Below are 13,627 nucleotides of genomic sequence, written 5' to 3'. Positions count from 1 at the left end.
TTCAGTTTGGTCATCAGAGAGGTGGGTCAGCAGAAAAATGACTTTCTTGGGGCAACTCCAGACTTATTTGGTATTTTAAAAAATATTTTCAAACTCTTATTTCCTAGTTTGTTTGTTTTTTCGGTCTCAAGTAAATTTTACATGACCCATATTTCCATAATGCCCCTTGTGCTCCTTTTAAATAAGTTCTCGGTATTTTGCCGTTTGTATTTTCCCCGCTTGCTTTCAGTGTCACTAAAATGCACTTGTCCCATTTAGTCTTTTGCTCTGCGGGTGTTTCTCAGGTTGCTCCTGCAGGTGGAAGGGGGCAGAGTTTCACCACTAAATCTCAGTGTAGCAAACACCTCCCTCCGCTTTTGGGATGGGACGGCCAGAGTTGCAGACGGGACACCCCTCAACTTTTTTTTTTTTGAAACATTTCACAGAGTGTCCGGCGTCCTGCCATGCTGGGACTGTAACGCATTTCGGATCGCTGCTCTGTCTTCTTGCGTTCCCGCGTCATGGCTCCGTTTGGGAAAAACTTCCTGAAAGCTCGACTGAAAAACAGGTAATTTGATGAGATGAGCGTGAGGTTCCTTGAAACCTGTTTAGTGGGTTGTTTTCGCTTCAGGTCGAGAGTTGGAAATCAGAGCTGTTCATGGGGGAGACGAATTACGCACAAGAGCAGTGCGCACTGGATTTAAGAGTGAGCAGCACAAGTGGCACAGTGGGTTCAGTTGTCCATGCAGTTTTGTGCTGGAATAATTGTGATTTTTTATGATCAGAAGCATACTACAGACCAAATATAATCAAAGCAGTAACGTAACATGCAGTGGGACAAAAAATATATATATAGTGTAGAACTAATTCCACATTAAATTCCATTAAGGAAACAGTAAAAAGTTCTTGGGAATATAAAAGTATGGTTTGCTTTTATTCCTCATGGTTTTTAATAGCCATCTATCACACTTGTCTTAGTGTTATGAACTAATCTGGACACTCATTAGGAAAACCTAAAGTTTGGGTGTTGTCATTTTAGGGGTAAGATACATTTTATGAAAATTTGAAAAGTCAATATTGGAGACCATTGTAAGTGTTTTGGGAGGGAGGATGGGATGTATGCTTTAATATTGACTTTAATTTTTAATTACATTTGGAGTAGTCTGTTGTTGGTGTTAAAATTGTAGGTTACACCTCCAAAACAAACAGCACTGAAATCACAGACTGAAGGTGATGTAAGACGTGTTGATAGTCACTTTAAATTGCTCCTGACTAAAACTACTAACTAATACACTACTGTTCAAATGTTTGGGGTCCTGATTTTTGAAGAAAAAGTTTTTTTTGGGGTTAATGAAGATGACATTAAATGAATCAAAAGACATTGTTAATGTGTTAAATGACTATTCTTGCTGGAAACGGCTACTTTTTTAGTGGAATATCTGTATAGGAGTACGGAGGAACATTTCCAGCAACCATCACTCCTGTACTTTAATCATACATTGTGTTCCTGATCGTGTTTGAAAGCTAATTGATGATTAGTAAACCCTGTGCAATTATACTGGCATATGAATCAAAGCGTGAATTTTTATAGAAAACATGAAATTGCCTGGGTGACCCCAAACTTTTGAACGGAAGTGTAAGTACACTTTTCAGACATAATTTGTCATTGAAAAATGCCAATCGATGGTGGTCCTCCGTCCTCATAAAGATCCCAGTGCAGCACGTCGGCCTGTTCCAGCTCTAACCTTCGGCCACTCTTAAATGACTACAAAATGTTACTTTTTAATATAATTTCGTCCAGGACAAAGGAGTCACAGATCATTTTTATTTCAGGCTGAGAGAGCTCCTGACATCAACACTGGCATAATTTGTTTTAGTCATTTCCTTAAGTGCCCAGGCTTGGCCTTTTGATGTGCCTGTGGCTGCAGCTGGGCTCACATTGAACAGCACTGAGAAAAGGTTGGGAAAATTACATTTACTGAGCCACAAGGTATCCGCTGTTGCTGGTGTAGAAATTCTGCTTGGACGGTAGACTGCAGACTTTGTTTACCAACTCTGCACAACAAGAATTTCTCTTTCAGAGTATCTAGGTCACAATCCAATCTTGCAGGATTCTTGCTGGAAAGGCCAGGATAAGAAGCATTTTCACTCATTAAGGCTCTCATTTACCACCGAACCCAATGAGGAGGGTTTGGACTGTGTTCAGAAATAAAACAGGCTTTTATGTAAAATTACAGTTGAAACGCTTTGACAGTGGCACCAGCAGCAGAATGGATGTATTTTCAACATCACACAGACTCAAGATGAGTTATCTTTGATAACTTCAAACAGTCTGACTGAAGTTCGCTCCAGTGGATGTCTTATTTTTGTGTGTGTTGCGTATGTAATTACTATTGTGGCACCTATAATTATCTTAAGTGTTTAGATCTGTAGATATGTCAAATGCTTGATTTCAGAGACTGGCTCTTAACTGGCGCTGAAACACTAAATTGGAAGTTTGCCAAAGAATGACTGGAGGTGGAGCTGCAGTCAGTTGAAATATTAAAACTTTTGCAAAGAGTAAAAGTTAAATGTGGCGATGATTACAGCTGACAGTATGTGATTGAATAGTCTGTTTGCCATCAGAGCCAAAGTGCGTCATCAGGGAGTCCTGGGCATTAAAGTGGCGTCCTGTAGTGAAACAGCAGATAACAGCCTCACAGGGTTTAAAATGAAGTGGTTGCCAGCCAGTGACACATGCGACCCAAGTGATGTAGTGATTTCTTGCACTTACTTACAATTGCAGCATTTACAGGATTGCGCCAATTAGCTGCTAAAAATGCTCGGTTAATACAAATCAGCAGGTTGCAGCAAAGCATAAAAGAGACACTATGTGTGTTGAAAGAGACAAAGGGATTCATTTGGTTTCAGTGAGCAAAAGCTTATTTGGTGATTCACAGACCTGCTGGGGGGAAAAAAATTATAGGGGTGGGTGGTTCCACAGAGGAAAGGAAGAGAGGGGAAGGGGGATGGAGGGGTGGGGTGTTGTGTCTCTGCACACAGATGCCTATCAGAGCAGGAGTCATCTCAGAGATCAACATATCCAGATAGAAAAGTGATGTTATTTCCTCGACAGTCCCTCATCCTCTCTCAGATAAGAGCGAGAGGAAGCATCTCCTGTCCGGCGTTGCGTAGTTTCTCTGTGTTTTCCTGTCTTCTGTGATACAAGCCAGATTGAAAGAGACTTTGTAGATACTTTCCACATCTTATTTATCAGTGTTTGGCGAGGTAGACAATTCAGTTTGGGTTATTTTTGTGCTTTAACTTTAATGGTTAACCTCCAAGGTTCCATATGCTCCTTAAAACATACACTCCCTGTCAAAAGTTTTAGGACAAGTTCTAATTTATTTGAATGAGAAAGTGTCCTAAAACTTTTGACAGGGGGGTGTATTACAGCTCAAACCATTTTCACATACTGTAATTAAATCAAGTCAGAGCTGTATGGAGCTCTGACTGAAAACAGGTGCTTTGATTGGTTCAGGAAATGCCAGTGCAAGGTTTTCATCTTGCTTGTTTAATGGCCAGATGCTATTAACATTTACTATATGGAGAACAATGCAGAGGTCACATGTCTGTAAAGTGGTGTGTCAGGTCCCACAACAGATACTCAGATTCCTTTGCTGATTTTAAAAGGTCATTTTACCCATTTTACATCAGAAAAATGTCCTTACTTAGTCATACATGCTTTTAATAAGGACTTGTTTTCTTTCATTTCCTGGAGAGACATGCTGCTGCGAGATTATTAGCTGTGGTAGCAGCAGGACATTATGGTAAGAACGGCAGCGCTATTCTGTCAGTCAGACGACTCAGCAAGTGGAAAATGTCTTCACGGGACTTGGATTGCTTGACAGGATATTTAAGACAAATATCCATAGAAGAATATTTCTGACTTAGGTGATCCTTTGGCATTTCCTCTGGTGCCAACAAGAGGTTGACATTTGTGTTTTGGCACAAAATGTCAAAACCACGCATTTTTGGCATTCATAATAATGATATTAGTATTTTTAGCATTAAAATAATATGCTGTACTATTTTTAATATTACTCTTTAATTTTTCTGATGTAGAAACACGGGAGAATTGTAAAAAAAAAACTACTGTTTTGATAAACTATGGTGAAACACTGTGAAAGATTTTTTGGAAGCACTGTTTAGACAAAGGACTTGAATTTCGCAGTTAAAGTGACTATCAACACGTCTTACTTCGCCTTCAGTCTGTGATTTCAGTACTGTTTGTTTTGGAGGCGTAACCTATAATTTTATCACCACCGATAGACTAATCCAAATGTAATTGAAAATTTTCATTCCATTGCAAGAAAATCAGAGCCTGTTGACAGCAGTGGCTACAGGATATATTTACCCCTATGCTATTAACGCTTTGTTCCTGTAGGAAATATCTGCATCACCTTATCTTATCATTATTGATCTGAGGGAACATGTTTAGGCAATGGAGTGCAATAATTCTGTCATTTGCTATGACTTGTTCAACCCACCAGCATGTGGTCCTCGGCGGTATCTTGTAGGCTGCATATTTATGACACAACAGGGAACTGTTAATGTCTGAAGGTTGTCATTATGAGTATTACAAGTGAAGAGAGCCATGCCACCATGGTGGAGCTGTAACGTAATCTTCCCACGCACAAACTTGCACTAAAATTCCTGTAATTTACATGTGGTTTCCTCCCACATGTCTCACTGGGTTTCTCAGCTTTTCAGTTCAATTTGAGGTCAAGTGGGTCTGCTCAGGTTTCTTGGGTTCACCAGAGTGTGAAATGTTAAGGTTGAACCCTACCTGTGTCATTCACAGCATCCTCGCTGTGACAGGAACTTTATAGTTTCGTATTTGTTTCTTAGCATTTATAATCATACACAGAAAGCTGAGTTCATTAAAATATCAGTATCAGCTTTTTCATGTATCACGCAGAGCTGTGACCTATGAGGGCACCCTCATTTGTTGCGTCTGGAACCGCAGCTTAATCCCAAACTATGAATATCAAATGGCACCAAAAGAGACAGCCCTTATGAAAGTGTTAGCTGCAATGCAATCAGGCCAACGGTGCGTGAAGTACTTGCGTATGTCATGGCAAGAGGCGTCAGGGGTTTTTGGATCACCAATCTCATCAAAATGTTTCCTCATGTCTCCTCATGTAGCAGTTTTTTAGAATAACATTTGCAAAGTTCCAGTGACACAGAGTTGAAGAATTTCTGCTTATAGCAAAGAAAATCTGATGGTAAATCAATGGATTTTTTTAAAATGCAAACCCATAAAATATGTTCCAAGAGTCTCACATTTTTATGTGGTTTGAGGTAGCAGTTATGGATGTGTTGAGTCTCAAATCATTTTCAGTCTGTCAGCTGTTGTTGCTGCTGTTTGTGCCTCCTGCAGGTAATCAAAAATATGTTGGTGACGTCAAAGGTGTGCATTGAAAAATAACATTTCAACCAGTGGAAATGCCACAAACATATATTTGTTCACACATTCTTCACATTTGAGTGGCGCTGCAAACAGACCACAGTGACTGATATGAAATCTATTTTCCCCCTTCCTCCCTCTGTCCATTGAACTGTGGCAGCAGGATGTTGCCTGAACGTTGGTGATTGTGTCCCAGGACAAATACAGGTGTTTCCCTGCCGCGTTGTACCCTCTTCCTGCTCAGCTGAGGCTTTGGGTCACTCTCTCTGAAATACCCAATTGTCTATAGACTGTGTTTATTCACCTGTAGAAGAGAACACAGAAACATGTTGCTTCTATCATTAGGTTGTAGGAAATATTTGCAGTGTATTTAAATATGTCCAATGCATTATGATGTAATGACAATTTTTTTCATTTTCCCCATTCTGTTTTCTCTACTTTCCTGATCATTTCTGCCTATTCAATTGTTTTGTCCATCCTTTCATCCATGCAATGCAGTTAGAGCTGAACAAATCATCAACATGTTGCTGAAATCACAATATAGTCCAAATTATAGGGTTGTATTTTTTGAATGATGGTAAAATGTGCCACAACTTGTAATTTTTACTTATGAATTGTGTTGCTTCAAAGATGACCCAAACTATACATTATATTCTCCAGACATGAGAGAACTTGAATTTTGGGCACAAATTACAACGAAAAGTCTCATCAGAAGTGCAAAAATGACAGCTCCCACTAAAACAGCTGCTCAGATTGCAATATCTGTAGAAATAACCCCCAACATGATTTTTAGTTTTTACTCTGCCAAGGAACATGGTGGAGTTATGTGACGATCAGCGTCCCTCTGTTTGTCTGTTAGCAACATTACTCAAAAACGGATTTGGATGAAATTTTCAGGGAAGGTCAAAAATGACACAAGGACCAACTGATTAGATTTTTGGTAATGATTCAGCTTATAGTCTAGATTCACAGATTTGTTAAAGATTTTTATGTCATTGCGAGATAGCGGCACAGCGTCACTATAATTATGACAAGTGAACACTACGTCAGCTGCCTGCTGATGATCACATGAGTGCAATCCTACTACAAAGGAACTGCTGCTGCTGGATTTGTTTGTGTGTACATCTGTATTAAATGGTCACATTCTTTGTTGCCGTGATTTCTGCCATGAATTATTTCAAGATTTCATCCACCAGAAATCATACAACGACTAAGTAGTCTTGGCAGAGTACAGCGCTTTCTGAGTACCTTTCTTGTTGCTTATGGTTCAGCCTTCTTTACAGTGCAGTATAAGAGTGGTTCACAAAATTTTGTGTCTGTCCGCTGTTCATAGATGTTTTCCAATCCTTTATTGTGAATGTGAAAGCAGCCTTTAAATGTTGCATATCAGTCAAGGTAGTGCTAAATTTACCAACTTAATATGTTCTTGTTAAGCTTCACCTGTAAAGATTCACCATCATTCATACAATGGTTGTAAAAAAAAAATAACCTGTGACTAATAGCTACAACGGTTTTAAATAGCACGGTAGGTCCTCGGTTTACAACGTCTTTGACCTATGGGGTTTTGTGGTTACGTCGCCATCTCCCATAAATTTATTAAGAAAGTCTTGCATCATCATTTCAATGTATGGCGTTAGCAACGTTAAAACAAATTTCGTGAGGTAAGTAGCTGGCGAGTAGAGCAGACAAATATGTCGTCAGGTGGCGCTGTACGAGGAAGACGGCTTTATTTATATTCACCGGTTGTATGCCGCATGCGTCACAGTATGTGAGTTCTGACTGGGGCCGAAAATCGAGTTACATCACGGTGCTGGAATGGAATTCCAATGTAAGTCAAGGACCCCTTGTATTGGTATAAAAAGTAAAATATTGCAAAAAGAGTATAAGATGATCCACGGAAAAGCTGTAATTAAATAAATGCAACCCATTATCTTTCAAACACACCTCACTAAACCCAAACCATCAGCTCTAAAGCTGCATTTCTCACTCAGCCTTGACAAATATTGGCATCCATAAGCAGTACAAACACATTAAGCATTGCAGAGCTGTGTCAGTCAGATTTTGTTGTGTTGAAAAGGTGCTGTGAGTGTATCCACCCACTGTTTCCTGTCAGGTGTTGTAGTAGTCTTTGCGGGGTGCAGTCGTAGTCGTCGGTGGAAACTCTGAGGTCAAAGTCGTCATGGTCGCTGTCTGTGAAAGCCGGAGGCACACTGGATTTGTTTGGCCTCCGCATAGCTCAGGTATTTGCTTTGCCTCACTCTTCTCCAAGGGTCTCAGTAACCATTAACCAGCCTCTTGCATTGTATGTATCACATTCCTGAGACCTTATTCACCAGCAGTTTACACAATGCTCCAGTTGTGTGTTTTCATGCCTTGTGGGAAGAAAAACACACAGGTATCAGTGTGTAAAATCTGCAATGCAGCTTTAAAGAGCTCTCCTTTACATAATATTTAATATCTTACTTGTCTGCATTGGCATGCAGGTGGGAGGTGTCTCTATCATCTTTTAAGGGTGTGCGTTTTGTTCCTCCGTGCCCTGTGATGGTCAGCAGTTAACATGAGCTGCTGTCAGCCAAGGTTATCCAACAGATAGCAGTTACATGATGCAAAGTTCAGATGTGAAATCATTCCTGCATATCAAGCTGAGAAATTTCAAACATGTGTTCGTCCAGCGAACGCTTTTAGTATTTGATGTAAACCACAAAGTTTGTTTCATTCTTTATGGATGAGTTGTTGTTGTTTTTTAAGTCAGCTTTATCTATATTTAAAACTGAAATGGAAAGTTAAAAATGCTTAGAGGGAAATTCCACTAAAATCACACCAGTGATACACCGTTGGCACTGTGGTCTCAGTCCATCAACATCATAACATCAGCAAGTCTCCTGACGTGTTACAGCTAAACTCCCTGAGTGATGTTATCTGGCTTTGTTGTGTAATTTTTTGAACTTTTTTAGATGAAACTTGACGTTATTCAAGATTACAAGCACATTACTCTGATTTATTACTGTTAACAGATTTATGAAGTACTGCCTGTTGGGTTTCCAAACCACAGACCAACATTCCTTCAACCCACAAAATCAGTCTGCAGTGCAGTGTTAGAGGAGGAGCTCCACTTTTTGTCTGTTGAGGATATTATATGGATAATCTTTCTCTGGTTTCTTTGAGATTGAACTGTGTGTAATTACAGACGTATTATGTGTCACTTATTCTCGCTTTCACAGTAGGTTTTATCTTTAAGTATGAATAATCCACTGAGACAGAAACCTGGCAGTGAGCTACAGCACATCAGAGCAAACCCAATTAATCGCACGGATTGCTGAATATTCCTAACATGCTATCTTTCATATAAATAATAACATGATCCATCATTCTTTATCTTAAAATCAAATTGAAACGTCTGGCAATGTTATCAACTTATTTGATTACTGGTGGCTGTCTGCATTGCTGGTGCCTATCATTTAATGACTGGATATTAGGTCTTGGATATTACCGGTGGTCCGTTAAGCATATAAAAAATGGATCGTCAGCCCATCAGAGGTCAATTTTTGAACAAGTTTTACGGTCCAGACGAAAAGGTAATGAGGGCCTTGGGGTTAAATAGCTCAGAACCAAACCATTAAGTGATCATCTCTGATGAGTAAGACGATGAGTAACAGTCTAATAGAATCAAGCCAGGGAGCACAAAATGAGTGAATGTAGTTTTCTGCTCATTGACTTAATGGAAAACCAGCAAAGTATTCATGAAAACACTAAGAATAGTGAAAGGACTTCAAAAGTATAAGAGAAAGGGCAGACTACTTCGGATGTTAGACTGCAACTCTGTAGCTGCTGCTGTAAGGAAGCATGCTAACCATTTAAACTTAACTTTTTTGGAATATCATTGGATCATTTAACAGTCTAAAAAATGTAGTTTAATGTTGGCATTTTGGAGCTATTTAGACGTGCACATGGAATCTCATCATCCTGGTTCAAGATACGCAGGAAACGTTTTGCAGGTTATCCTTCCTCTCTGTAGAATACAATATGATTTTCCTATCTTCTATTTTATTTTTTTATCTTATTTTAGTATATTTTATTCTACCTTCACTTTATACCCTAGTATTCTGTGTTGTCTTATTGTTTACCTCTTTTTTGACCGACACTGTCATCCCGCTGTACTGTTGTTGACTTGGCTAAAATCTCTAGAGAAATACATTTCATTAAAAAGAATTGTTTATAAGTCAGTATATTTGCTAACTGTTTGCATAATTTTTATACTCAGTAAGTGCAATGGGCGGGTCATTACAAACACATGCTGTGCTGCTAGACTTTTCTTAAATATTCAGAATTTCATTGAAATCTATTGAAGACTGCAACATTTTCAAATAGTAAACATGCAGATCTGAATTTGAGGGAAATGTGACCAAAACTATCATACCAACATCAAGATAGCCTGCATTTAATGTATTGATGAAGGCAAAAACTCTCATAGTTAAATGTTTCACACAGTGCAAATATTGTAACCCATTAAATGATAAAGAAGATTACCAGCAGATGGAATGGTATAAAAGGATCTTAACAATTGTACAAGTACTTAAGGGGGAACTGGATGTAAAGGGGTTAAGTCTTCCAAATGTGTCATTCCATAGCCACAATTGTAAGCTTTGTTTTTCTGTCTCTCACCTAGGACAAAAGATACAGAGCCTGTGGTTGGAAAGGAGATTCAAGTTACTGTCTGCAATGAAGAGAAGGTTGTCTGTGGAGTTACAAAGCACACGACATGTGCAGATATGATTCAAGCTTTGCTGGAGGACCACAAGTCAGTCCCAGAGAGCAAGCGACTCCTGCATGGGGAACCCAAAGACTTCTGTCTCGTCGAGAGGTGGAAGGGCTTTGAGAGAGCTTTGCCTCCTCTCACCAGAATCCTAAGGCTCTGGTATGCTTGGGGTGACCAGAGACCCTTCATCCAGTTTATTCTGGTCAAAACCAGTGACTTTGTGCCTCAGCCTGCTAAGAAGGTTGTGAAGCCCAAAGGGGCCAAGCCGAAGCGATGGGAGCACGGGCGTCCTCAATATCCCCAGTCTATGCCAGTTGAGAAACAAAAGCGCATGGTGAAGAAAGCTTTTCGCAAGCTGGAGAAACTTCACAAAGAGAGCAGGAGCTCCCCGGGAGCTGAGGAGATCGACCGGATGGTGCAGCTTATTCTCAACCAGGACCACACAATCAGGGAGCAGATCCAGCGGATGAGGGACCTGGATTTGGAGATCGAGGAGTTTGAGGTCCAAGTGCAGCAGGAAGCTGAGTCTGAGAGTTCACTGGATCAGGCCTGCGGTCCAAATTTGGAGGCGCACAGTGAAGAGCAGCTTAACGAGTACCTGTATACCAGCGATGGGGTGGAACAGCTGGAGCTACAAGTTCAGAGGCACCAGGAGCTCATTTTACAGCTGTCCCTTGATATTGACGCTGAGCTGAGGAGGGCCAACTTCTCTCTGAACCAGGATGAGGACAGGGAGCAGGAAGGAGCCACAGCGGCTTCCTGGATCCCCTCTGACACAGACGAATCTTTCTACACTGCTGAACTCGGGAGGCTGCAGGATGAACTGAAACACAGCCTCTTCACCGGCGTGTCCCTTCACAACCAAGCTGCAGACATTGACAAGCAGCTGAAGTACTTTGATAGTACGCTGGTTTCCAAGGACCAGGAGTGCTGGCAGCTCGCTGCCCAGCTGAACTCACTGCAAATTGTGGACAGTGTAGAGGAGAAGAAGCCTGTACCGGTGCCTCTGAAATGTGAGACTCAATGCAGCGTCTCCCAGACAGTGAAACTCAAACACAGCCTGTCCCCTCTAGACGTTACAGACACAGACTCAGACACTGGGATTAGCTCCACACACAGTCAGGACTCTTTGTCACCATGTCTTGACTTCCCTCCCCCACTGGACACAGACGTTTGAGGAGCCTGTCTGACCCTGCAATTTGATGTTCTATAGGCACCAGCCTCAGTTTGTGGCTGTCATATGTTGTCATTAGATCTTAGTCATAACAGTCTGAAAGACAACAGACATTGTAAAGCAGCTTGGACTATAAATGCTGGTGCTCTGTTTCACTTTATATGCTTAACCCTACACAAGCAAACATTGCATTCAGTTAAACCCAGTCGGTCATTTCACTGGAAATGGAACACTGAGTTTATTGACAGAAAATTTATCAGAAATTATTTTAATAGTAACTATTAAGGCTTTTTAATGGCACATTTTGTTTGGTTTCAGTTTCTAAGGGATCTTGCTGCTTTTTCATCACAATGGGTCAACAGAAAAAAAAAGCTATTTCAGAATGGTCTGGGTTCCGAGCAGTTAAAATGGCTGGATTTGAATACTATGGCATTTTATATATATATTAAAAAAAAAGACTTTTTATTTTTGCAAAGATGGTAGCTAGAGGTAAAATGTCTCCTTGCTTATTTAGAATAATGTTTTCATCAAAAATATTTATTTTTTGTGTGTTCCTCTTGATGTGATCCATCATTTTTGAATAAGAACATTAGTCACATCATGGAGAAGAAGTTTAAAATAATTAGTTGTTCGTTTTTGGTTTATTGTTTGTTTGTTTTATCTGATGAACAGAAAATTGTTTGGATGAGATATTGTCACCATCAACTCCAAGTGTTGTTAAATTACCATTTTGATTTGTGAGATTCCTATATTTCAGTGAAAAATGAAACCGTACATACAAGACATGAACTGGAGCGACATCCAAAAGTCCATTTCTGTTTATAACGGCCAGGTTTCCCTTTTTAAGTTTTATTTCAATAAACACGTAAAGACTGTTCCTTGTGCTGCACCAGGCTTAGTACCTTTTTTTTTAAAGTATTACATTTTTGTCACAGTCTCATTAGATGGAGGTGAATGTATGTTCTCGGCCCTTCCTCAAGTTCTTAAGCTATTTATGAAGCTGCACTTTTTTGTACACTTGTCAGTCTGTTAACATTGTTTTATATTAAAACAAATAGCTAAATGGTTTGTAGAATAACATATGTATATACATTAAACATTCCTCTTGACTATGCTGTAAATACATATGTTGGTTTAAGGATTGTAAATAATTCGTATGACACAAGCACAATTTGATTTTTAAAAAATTCGGAAAAGCTGTTTATCATGCAATTCTATTTAATAGATATCATTTAAATAACATGCATCAGCCACTTACTGAATTAAACACCGCATTCACTACCTAAAATAAATTACAATAAATGTACTATGTGTGTTAACCTCTTGGAGCACAAGCTCTAATTAAGTAAAATGTGCATTTTAACTTTCATAATAAAGAATAATTCTGTAAATGCCTGAAAACACTGTCGGTGAGTTTGTTGGCGCCACGCAGTACTGATTTAAGTATTCCCTTCTAAATGTGGCTTTGCAGTGGCGCGGCTGTTTTGTGGATGTTCGAACTACAAGGAAACAAACGGCTCAGTGTGTCAAACATTTTACAGATTCCCAAAAAGTGCTGAGTCACTAGAGAGAAATGACACAGCTTCCTCAGAGCCCCCTTCCAGTCACTGCACCATATAATCAGAGGAGATGGTCGCCAGGCAAGCACAAACAACAGCGAGCACTCTCCTCATGTCAAGGTACTGCTGACAGACTAACACTTTGTACTTGGGGCAGAGCGGGGCTGGCGGCTGGAAGCGCAGAGGATATCTATTTCACACACTAATTGCTTCAACCCCCTCCTTTCCACTCCTCCTTCACTGCTTCAAGCTACTAAGTAACCAAGCATGAAAGGCCAGAGAGCTTACAACATGAACGATCTCACACCGGTGCCCCACACCTGTTGATGGAACGGGGGTTTATGAGAGTGCTGCTAGTATGTTCTGTCTCACCGAAAAGCCAAATGCAAAAAAAAAAAAAAAGCCATTTCATGGAACTTATATTGTAATGCAAATCAGACCTGTACTGAGCTGATGAAAGGAATGTCGAATAACTGAATTTGTTATTCAGCCAGAAGCCAAGTGGAGACAGAGGAGGCTGCCACTTAGACCTGAAGCTTTACAGTCATTTCTGAAAACCAAGGCCGTCTGAGGGCTTCTGGTGGAGGAAGAAAAAATATTTCGGCGAAATTTTAACTTTGAAATGTTTGTGTCCTTATCTTAGCAATTTATTTAGGAAACATTTATTCGCTCTTAGGTATACGTCTATAGAGAGCTGAGTTTAATCGGTT

General features: G+C 39.9%; 1 protein-coding gene across 1 annotated transcript; it reads left to right on the top strand.

Annotated features, from left to right (window-relative positions):
• Positions 1 to 394: 394 nt before the first annotated feature.
• On the top strand, positions 395 to 12,759 carry rassf9 (Ras association domain family member 9). The gene is made up of 2 exons (XM_022211988.2): positions 395 to 547; positions 10,095 to 12,759. The coding sequence occupies exons 1-2, from the start codon at positions 501 to 503 to the stop codon at positions 11,359 to 11,361; spliced, it is 1,314 nt and encodes a 437-aa protein (XP_022067680.2). The 5' UTR covers positions 395 to 500; the 3' UTR covers positions 11,362 to 12,759.
• The last annotated feature ends 868 nt before the right edge of the window (positions 12,760 to 13,627 follow it).

The sequence above is a fragment of the Acanthochromis polyacanthus genome, chromosome 8, assembly GCF_021347895.1.
Source record: "Acanthochromis polyacanthus isolate Apoly-LR-REF ecotype Palm Island chromosome 8, KAUST_Apoly_ChrSc, whole genome shotgun sequence".
NCBI classification, from domain to species: domain Eukaryota; kingdom Metazoa; phylum Chordata; class Actinopteri; family Pomacentridae; genus Acanthochromis; species Acanthochromis polyacanthus.
This window is presented reverse-complemented; position numbering and strand designations above follow the sequence as displayed.